At 42.7% G+C, this 10,950-nt stretch overlaps 1 protein-coding gene across 1 annotated transcript; it reads right to left on the reverse strand.

Annotated features, from left to right (window-relative positions):
- Positions 1–676: 676 nt before the first annotated feature.
- LOC128093860 (uncharacterized protein K02A2.6-like) lies at positions 677–2,234 on the reverse strand. Its single transcript, XM_052711710.1, has 2 exons — positions 1,014–2,234; positions 677–961 (listed from the first exon to the last, which is right to left on the reverse strand). Exons 1-2 carry the CDS (start codon positions 2,232–2,234, stop codon positions 677–679), a joined length of 1,506 nt encoding a protein of 501 aa, XP_052567670.1.
- Between the last annotated feature and the right edge of the window lie 8,716 nt (positions 2,235–10,950).

Genomic DNA, 10,950 nt, shown 5'->3' on the forward strand with positions numbered 1-10,950 from the left:
CAGCAGATGGGAATCGAACCCAGAATCATCCGCTTACAAAGCGGACAGCGTAACCATTCGGCCACGCACTGCCACATCTTTATTAACCTTTTAACCTTTATTTGTTTCATATTTTATGATTCCAAGATCGACAAATATAAAGTACGGTTTATCAAATACAATACAAATACGATACAATTTCCAATTCAACACACTCTTCAACAACAAGATTCACCCCCTAAAAACATATTTATTTCACTTGCAAATTTATAAATTACACATAAATAACAAATTATACATAGTAACTCTTCAGGTGCTTCAACTTCACTTAAAAAAATTAACATTTGTTTCGTTTCCACTCCACCGTCCGCCGAAAGCTTCACTTCACTTTCCATCATTCCGGATGTGCGTCCGGAACCGCAAAATCAATTTTTTGAACCATTCCCCATAACGATATATCGGAGATCGGGATTCATAAAGAAAGTTGGCCAGTTTTCTCCGGCTTAATCCGGTCCTGTTTTAAAACCGTACCCCAAAAAACACCACCGTTTCTGTTGTGATCGAATTTACTAAATAAAAAATCGAATTTAATCGCGGTTCCCAACTGTACTTGTTTTTTCTCTTCCGTTCCGTTACACGCTAAACTTTAACCCTACCCACGCATGGCCAGTGTTGCCATCATAACACTTTCCCCTTTTCACATCCTGGTTCTTTGCTCTCCTCCAGTACCGACATCCACGATGAAGTCCTGGAACCGTAGTGGACGCTTGATTTGGCGGCCAGACCTTGTCGAAGTTGTCGACGTTTGGCCTCGGCTCGTTTCTGCATCCGGCTGCTTCTCAGGAATCTCCTCACCTTGTGTTGGCGTCGCCCACTGCAAGTCCTCGGTCTCCACGTCAGGAGTGTTCACCTTCTTCAAATGCGACGAATTTCGCCGGTACTTCACGCCCTCGGGGGTCTCCACGACGACCGAGTTTCCCTGCTAGAAACGGAGCAGACAGTTTGTTGGTCGGGTTCATGTTTTTCATCAGGACTTGATCTCCCAGCTGGATAGACGACTCTCTTGCTCCTCTAGTAGCATCCACTTGGCACCTGGCACGATATTTGTAGCTCTTATCCTTGTCTTCCACCTCCTCTTCGTGACTTCCGAGACCAGACAATTGTGGAATCCAGTCTCGAAACTGCCGACCAAATGTCAGCTCTGCAGGTGAACGTCCTGTTGCTGGATGAGGAATCAAGGCGTAGGCATAGTTGAACTCCTCCAGGTCCTTCTTCCAGTTCGATTTGTTCAGCTCGGCAATCTTCAGGATCTTGAGTATCGATCTGTTCTGGCGTTCGATCTCCCCGTTAGCCTGCGGCCAGTAGGGCGTGGTACGTCGTTGTCTGATCCCGAGCGAATTGCAGAAGTCTTCCATCTCGTTGCTCGTGAAGTTCCGTGCGTTGTCGTTCATCAGGACGGACGGGATTCCCATCCTCATGATCAATGGCCTCAGCTTGCCGATGATGTCAGCCGATGTGGTCTGCTTCAACACTTCGATGATACGGAACCGACTGTAGCAATCGATAATTACTAACAGCGACTCACCGGTCGGCAGCGGGCCCAGCATGTCCATGCTCAGGAACTCCCATGGACTAGATAGAAGCTGTCGTACGGCCATCGGTTCTGGTGGTGCCATTCTCCCCACAATCTGGCAATCCAAGCACTTTCGAACCGCCTGCTCCACGTCTTTGTCGATCTCTGGCCACCACACTTTGGAGCGAAGTCGTTGCTTGGATCGTTCTATCCCCGGGTGTCCAATGTGGGCAAGCGCCAAAGTGCGCTTTTGGAGGCTCTGGGGGATTACGAGGCGTTCTCCTCGAAGCAGGATTTCCTTGCAGCAATAGAGCTCTTCTTTGAACGTGCGCTTTTGGAGGCTCTGGGGGATTACGAGGCGTTCTCCTCGAAGCAGGATTTCCTTGCAGCGATAGAGCTCTTCTTTGAACGGCGCAAACTTCTTCACTTCTTCATTCCAGCGACCTGTCTTGAGAGCCTCCTTCACCCTTGACAACACCACATCAGCCACTGTGTTGCTTGCGATTTCCTCCGTTGTCAGAGCAGTAGGCACCGCCTTTTGTGTGATCGCAAGAACCGCTTCCTCGCCGAACTGATCGTACGTCTTGCACTTCGTGTAGGCCGGCAGTCTCGACAGCGGGTCGGCAATGTTCACTTTGCCGGGGATGTGTATTACGGTGAACCTGAACGATTGCAGTCGCATGGCCCAACGATCAATTCTTGGACAGGAGACGTGGTTTGGTCCGAATATCACCTTCAGCGGTTCGTGATCAGTGAGGATAAGGAATGTCAACCCACGCAAGTAAATTTGCAGCCGCTCAGCAGCCCACACCAACGCCAACGCTTCCTTCTCGTTCTGGGCATACGACTTCTCCGCATCCGAAAGCCCTTTGCTGATGTAGCAAATCACTCATTTTCGCCCATCCTTTTCCTGAATCAGAACTGCTCCGAGCCCGGTAGGACCGGCGTCCGCAATCACAATAGTTTTGTCGTGTGAAGAATAATATCCCAGATTCTTGGCATCCTTGAGTAGCTCCTTGAGTTTCTGGAACGCCTGCTGTTGCGACGGGCCCCAGACAAACTCCGAGTCTTTCCGGAGTAGTTCTCGCAGTGGTGAAGTCAGCGTTGACAGTTCCGGGATGAAACGGCCAAGATAGGTGATCATCTCCAGAAAACTGCGCACCTCCTCCGGCGTCTTCGGCTCCCACAATCGCTTGATCGCCTCCACTTTGTCCAAGGTTGGTCGAACTCCGTCAGCGGACAGCACATGGCCCATGAACGTCACTTCAGATTTTCCGAGGAAACACTTTTTTGGATTCACGGTGATTCCATGGCTCGTCAAGCGGTGCATCACTGCCTTGAGGGCAGCGTCGTGTTGTTGCTTCGTCGATCCAAACACCAGAATGTCGTCGATAAAGACTTTCACTCCGGAAGTCCCCTTCAGTACGCGCTCCATGATGCTCTGAAAAACCTCCGACGCGATGTTCATGCCGAATAGCAGCCGCTTTTACCGGTAATAGCCGTGGTGGGTGGCAAACGTGGTGATGTACCATGAATCTGGTGCCAAAACCGCCTGGTGGAACGCTTTGATCAAGTCGATCTTCGAAAACCACTTGCAGTCTCGAAGGTGTGGAACGATGTCCCCGAACGTTGGCAGCGGGAAATGCTGTGGCCTTGTTGGCGGCACGCATGTCCACGCACAGTCGAACGGCAGACGGATCATCGGCTTTCGGGCTAACTACCAAATGGGAAATCCACGGTGAATCAATCGGTGCCACCTCGATGATGTCCTGTACCAGCAAAAGATCGATTTCTCGTTCCACTTTTTCCTGCAGCGGAATTGGGATGTGGCACTTGGTGATATGGACCGGTTTTACCAGTGGATCGATCTGCAGGTGAACTTCGATTCCCGTGATCTTGCCGATTGCTGGGCTGACACTCCATACGTCCGTGTTGATCTTCTTCCACCACGAACACGTCAGGGATCGTCTCGTTGTTCTTCGTTGCAATGCAATGCTCGGAATTGTCCCAAAACCTTGAGGCTGTTGTTGCCGTAGGCCTTGAGCGTTGTTCGCGGCTCCTTCGTTTGCGAGATCACCTTGACGTTCCGTTGCTTGAGGTAGGTCCAGATTGCGTTGTCCATCACGTTCACTCCAGCTCCAGAATCTACGACCCACTTGATCTTCACTCCTCCGATACAGCACACAACTTTTTCTCCCGCAGCATCTTCCGTACTTGCAGCAAAGGCGTATCGGACTTCTTGTTGATCCACGTTACTGACAGTGTCGTCCGAGTCGTATACGTCATCCACTTCTTCTTCCGGTTCCGGCGGCTCTTGGGCCACCTGCTGCACCTTTCGATGCTTTCCGTGCTTCGCCTTGGTGTTGCAACAGCGCCAGAAGTGCCCCACCAATCCGCACTTCGTGTTTTTCGCCGGGCACAGCTCGCTGCTCGCAAAGTGGCCTTCATTTCCGCAGCGGAAACACTCTTGTTTGGACGCACTGACCTTGTTGACCACTGCCGCACGGTGCAGTTCCTGCCGCACCTTCTCGATTGTTACCAGGGCACGGCCTTCGTTGAGTGTTTCCTCCAGGGTTATGTTTGGCTTCTGGAGTATTTTGACCCGCAGCTCGTCCGATTTTCATTTTTCAAAGATTTGTTTTTTGATGTTTTCTTCGAGCCAGTCGTCATACTCACACAGATTTCCTTGCTCTCGCAAGCGAAGCACAAACCTGGAAATCTTCTCGCCCTGTCCCTGCTTCAAGTTTCGGAAGATGTGACGCTCCTGGGATTTCATCGGCAGAAAATGTTCGTCAAGCACACGAATCGCCTCCTTGTACAGGTCCGATCCATCGGGAACTGGTGGCTCTTGCTCCCCGACGAGACTCACGTAGATATCCTGGACGCTCTCTCCGGCGCAGTGCAAAAGATACGATTTCTTTCTTGACGGCAGCTGGACGTTGTTGATGTCCAGGAATATCTCGAACATCCGCTTCCATTTCTTCCAGCGAGTGCTAACGCTGGCCGAGTCATCCGGATAGAACGGAACCATGCCTCCGCCAATCGGGTTCATTTTCTCTTTTGTTTTCCAAACTATATGGCGCCTTTCAACCACAGAGAACAGATGTATATCATTGAACAAACAGCATTGAAAAACGTGTGTAAAAATTCAAACCAAAATACGTTGAAAAGAGCTACACAGAAAAAAATATGTAAATTTACACAGCACGTAATTGCTGTTTCTTATGTAAACTCACTCAATATAATGTTGAAATATGAAGTAATGAGCAAAAAGTAATGGAAATTACCGATGTAAATCTAAATCTAATGTAAATCATGAATCTAATGGAAACGTTGAGCATGGAAACTCAAATCTGATGAATTTCTACCCACGTTCGGCTTCCTGTAAATTCCTATTTAATGTAAATCATATATCCAATGTATTTCTGCCAAACGTTGACTTCAAAACTAAAAATCAAATCAATCAAATTATTCGCTCTACAGCATTGCCTTGGCGTTCTCGATTGCGAGATTCCTACTCGAAACTAGGTGTCCGAAGGCTTGATTGTTTAGGCAATTGCAAACCTCTTTTTACACCTTAGCTTCCATCCACCCCGGGATTCAAACTGACGACCTTTGAATTGTTAGTCCAACTGCCTACCAGCGACTCCACCGAGACAGGACCCAGGGAGACGACTCCTACACCTGGAGTGAGCTAACGACCTAACCTTTTTAGGTTAGTCCGGGGCCAACATTTACTTCCCGTCCGACGGAAGGCATGATCAGACAAATCTCGTCTCGAAAAATGCCACCGGGATCGAACCCAGGCCGACTGGGTGAGAGGCAATCACGCTTACCCCTACACCACGGTCCCGGCCTGACTTCAAAACTACCCGAACTAAAAATAGTTATGTTTGGTTCTCTTTCTATCGCTCTAATACTTCGCTGGCTCACTGCCTGTGCCTCGACCTGAACAAGTTGATGCTTTAGCCGCTCGATTATAAAATGCGAAGATGGCTCAGTCGGCAGCGGGTAGCAGCAGTAACACCGAACATCCTACCCGTCGTCCGTTCGATTCCCGTCCAGCGTTATTTCACTTGGCCGTCGACGAAATTTTAAAGTTATCGCAGTTTTAGTGAAAAAAGTCGATTTTTTCTAGTTTTCGTCATTTTCCAATTTTTGCGCGTGGCGCGTCGAAAAACACAGTTTTTATTTTCAAAAAATCGTATCTCAGAGTATCGAAAACAGAACTTCACCATTTTTTGATATGTTATGTGAAATTTTCCGAGGAATCCGATAAAAATATTTTCAGACATAGGCTCTTTGATCCCGAGACCTTCAACACAGCATTTTAAGTTTTCATATGACCTTTTCAAATGTTAAGCTAGATTTTCGAAACTTCTTACTATTTTTCCCAAATAGCCAAACTAATCACCTTTCTTTTGCGTCTAAGACAGCTAAAATCGGATGAAATGGCGCGGAGATATGATTTTTTGAAAAAAGTAGTTTTTGCGAAAATCGATGAAAATTGCCATTTTTCGGACCACCCTAACACGGTGTAGGTCACCCTAATGGCCAAACAAAAAATACGGGTCTAATTATTTCGGCCAAGGATCCCCCAGAAAAATTTTGAGCCCGATCGGAGAACTTTTTTTTCGAATCATGCTGTTTTCGTGGGGAATTACTGTATATATATATTTAGTCTATGTTTGTATTCAAAGTATTGTTTTGGTTTTGATCGATTGTGATTGGCTGAATTCCAAGCAACTGATTTTGTTTATATTATTTTTACGCAGTCATAGCGTCAGCTGTGTGCTATCTTGTGACAACGACCATTTAGTACTATTCGAGAAAATCGATTTTTAAAGTTTGATGATGAATATTTTCAAAACTATGAATGGTAGAGCCAAACCTTTTGGAGCAATCGGTTCGTATACTATCGCTTAACAAACGCTCCAAGTTTCAACTAATTTGGTTACACCAGTTAAAAGATACAGTAAATTATGTTAACAAAAATCTGAAAAGCACGTGTCACAAGTGTGTTTCGAATGTAAAATTGTACTACGTGTCACAAGTGTGCACAGAATTCCCATTCAAACTAAAATAGACATAAATCAATAGTTTAACCGACTTAATCAGAATATTTTCAAAAACAAAAGATTGCATTGCTTTTAGAAAGTGTGTATCAACATAAATTTGTGAAAAACAAGACAATTTTTCCACATTTTCCAACAACATGTATGACGTGTCACAAGTGTGCACGATATCCGGGAAACGGAAGCGAATTTCCAAAATCGGGTTAAAGCATCTTGTAGTGTTTGTTAAGTATAGAGCAATTCTCTACGAAATCGGTCTTTTTCCTTCAATTTTAGTTTTTGTATTTTTTAATCCGACTGAAACTTTTTTGGTGCCTTCGGTATGCCCAAAGAAGCCATTTTGCATCATTAGTTTGTCCATATAATTTTCCATACAAATTTGGCAGCTGTCCATACAAAAATGATGTTTGAAGGTTCAAAAATCTGTATCTTTTGAAGGAATTTTTTGATCGATTTGGTGTCTTCGGCAAAGTTGTAGGTATGGATATGGACTACACTGGAAAAAAATGATACACGGTAAAAAATATTTGGTGATTTTTTTATTTAACTTTTTATCACTAAAACTTGATTTTCAAAAAAACACTATTTTTATTATTTTTTATCTTTTTGATATGTTTTAGAGGACATAAAATGCCAACTTTTCAGAAATTTTCAGGTTGTGCAAAAAATCTTCTAGCGAGTTATGAATTTTTTAATCAATACTGATTTTTTTGAAATCGAAATATTGATCGCAAAAATTATACAACTTCATTTTTCGATGTAAAATCAAATTTGCAATCGAAAAGTACTTTAGTAAAGTTTTGATAAAGTGCACCGTTTTCAAGTTAAATCCATAATTAGGTGACTTTTTTGAAAATAATCGCAGTTTTTCATTTTTTTAAATTAGTGCACATGTTTGCACACTTTTGGAAAAAATATTTTTGAAAAGCTGAGAAAATTCTCTATATTTTGCTTCTTTGGACGATCTTTAGTTGCTGAGATATTGCAATGCAAAGGTTTGAAAACAGGAAAATTGATGTATTCTACACGGAGAAAAAAGCGTTCCGGAATTCGTGAACAATGTACCACGAAATCGGGAACAGCGTGATATTCTACGGTACGAAAACGTACCATGAACACTTTCCATGAACTAATCGCAAATCATGCACACTTGTTCACGCTGCTAAGCTTTTCAAATCCCCTAAACATTTTGATATCGATGAGCTTTAAGCAATTTCACAGCGCCATCTGCATATCATTCGATACTGTAATGAAGCTTTCAACCTGCCATCTAGCGGTGGGTTATTGGTGGGTTACGCAAGCTTTGCGCTTCCAGAATGTTCTTATCTAAAAGAAAACTTTTTTCAAAACAAAAAAAAAACAAGAAAACTAAGTTTTTCTTTATTCACAACATTACTAATGTTTACAATGCAGATTCTTCACTCAAATTTCCTTGCGCTTGTGAAGCTGAAATCTGCTCTCCGCCGAAGATTCTCCCAACAGCGGATGCCTGCTTCCGGATTCAGGTTGCTAGCCAGCTTGATCTTACAATTTCGTTGAGTTTGAAAACAGACCAGTTCCACTCTTGCCTGGTCATCGCCGCGTCCTCGGGGGGAAAACACACTTCGAAATGCCAACGCCCAATTTCGGAATTTGTGACGGCTGACCACAACCTGGAACGCCGGGAGTAATTTCTTTTTGTATTGCAAAAAAAGCTGAAATTATCATACACAATACTTAAGGCTACCAACTGTACGGATTTTTTCCTTACCGTACGGATTTTCAACCTTCTCCGCGGATTTTTAACAGGCCGGAATTTTGGTACGGAATTTTTTGCATAATACGGATTTGTACGGAATTATTTCATTGCTTTTTTGATTGGGCCAAAGCTTTCTCTAATAAGATATTTTTATTTAACTGTCAGTTTGATTTTAAAGGGATAACTTGTGTGGGAATTTAGGGCCAGCCATACTGGCCAGCCCTTGATGAGGGTGGTGATATTGAATGATGTGAACTCTGTCGATGCTCAGAACTAACTGCTTTTATTTTACTTGTAACTTACGTTTCTAGAGTCGGTTCTCTACCTGCTACCCGAGAACCGACTTCTAACCCTAAATGTCGGCGGGAGTCCTAATCCCACGCCGACGCTAGACGAACCGTAATAAAACTTTATTACGGTTACATCCTGCATTTCCAAGCCACATGCTCATGCGCATCGTCTACACGCATTAAGTGCGTGTAGCGAAGGACGATACAAAACAGAGACCCAACGGTCGTTCTGTTTAGCATGTAACTTGGGAATGTAGTGGTGGTGATTACCACATCACTCACCCCTATAAACAAAAAAAAAGTCTTTTACTTTTTTTTTCTACTTTGATACCAAATGTTGTTAAACGAATCTGTTCTGATTGTCTTCAAAAAGAAGAAGAAAGATAGAAAAGACTCAGAGCAAGCCTTGAACATAACTTGGCTCTGAAGTCCCCTCTCCCCCATGATTTAGGTATAGAAAAAACTACAAATAATTGAGATCCGAAATCATTTTCTTTATCTATACTGAGCCATTTGTTTATGAAAGTTTTGCCTCAACAAAATATCATTTAACATTTTAGGTCAGTTTTTTCTTGACTAGGACACCATCGTGCGAAAGCTCAGGGACCTTTTATTATAAGGTGTGTCTGCATTTTTTGCCAGGATTTTACCTGATCGCACAACCCGCCTGTCGAATACTACTATCGTACATTGACGATTAGTTAAACAAAATAAGGACATTGGTCTTACGCATTTTCAGGCGAGATTTACTCGTCCATGATTTGTTGCCATGCCTAATTATTAATGAAAAATTGATTTCGGGAAACAAACAAAAAAAAATAGTAAAACATAAAGTTGCTTTTTAAGTACAACCAGAACGATTACATTTGTAAAAAGAATTTACTTGTGCTACTTGCTTCTAAATTTCATATTTAATTGAAGACCAATGCAAGAATTGCTTTTTCTAACAATAACTTTTAACATCTAAATGCATTATTTTTTTTTTGTTTTATACTGAACTATTCAAACATTGATGTGAACATAAAATACCTAAAATGCATAGAATTTCTTTTGCTTTTTTTTTTAGTCTTCGAAGTTTGTTTTAGAACTGCTACAAAAAATAACGCGGTTTTCATTTTGCCACAATTTTTGTTTCTTTTTTAAACTGCATTTTTCTTTGCTTAGGCGTTTCGAACCATTTATTTGTTTGTTAAGAATTTGGATTCAATAATTGATTTGATAATAAACAATGATTGCATTCTACTTGACGCTATTACGGTTGTCAAATTAACCAATGTTTAAATTTTTCGAAGCACTTTTTTATTACAATTGTAGCTAATACCTACTGATTTTTTTTAACACTTTATTTGATCATCCAATCTTTTTCTTGATAACAACTTTTTGACAAAAAAAACGCATGTACTTTGAAAGTATAATTAGAACTGTTACAAATAATATGAAACTAAACGTTCTAGTTATAATTGTTAACGTATCTATTACGCACTGATTCTGAAGTTGTCCGTACTGACCAGTTTTTGATGACTGACGCCAACGTTGTTGAAATGCTGTTCCGTTGAGAAATGTCCACGGCTCCGTGATGAAGTTGCAGACTCGATCTTCGGCTTTATTTGGTCCTTCTGGCTCCATCACGCTGATATCAACTTCCGTCGCCGGCGAAATACTTCTCAGGAACTCAGGAACACTTTCAAAATTACTTTAAAAAAAACCTCGGTGTGGGTTTTTTCCGTTGCTGCCACCATTGTGGGAATTTAGGGCCAGCCATACTGGCCAGCCCTTGATGAGGGTGGTGATATTGAATGATGTGAACTCTGTCGATGCTCAGAACTAACTGCTTTTATTTTACTTGTAACTTACGTTTCTAGAGTCGGTTCTCTACCTGCTACCCGAGAACCGACTTCTAACCCTAAATGTCGGCGGGAGTCCTAATCCCACGCCGACGCTAGACGAACCGTAATAAAACTTTATTACGGTTACATCCTGCATTTCCAAGCCACATGCTCATGCGCATCGTCTACACGCATTAAGTGCGTGTAGCGAAGGACGATACAAAACAGAGACCCAACGGTCGTTCTGTTTAGCATGTAACTTGGGAATGTAGTGGTGGTGATTACCACACTTGCATAACTTTCCGGGTTCCCCTCAGTTCAAACTTGATTGTCAATGATTGTTCTTTTCAAAATCCTTACAAAACATATTTATTAAATAAAAGATCAAATTTTGGCTTGTGAAAACCTTGTGTTGTGCTTGTATTTATAGGACCTCTAGAAATGTTTTCGTGAAAACACTAACAATGAT

This window comes from Culex pipiens, chromosome 1 (genome assembly GCF_016801865.2).
Source record: "Culex pipiens pallens isolate TS chromosome 1, TS_CPP_V2, whole genome shotgun sequence".
Classification (NCBI taxonomy): Eukaryota; Metazoa; Arthropoda; class Insecta; order Diptera; family Culicidae; genus Culex; species Culex pipiens.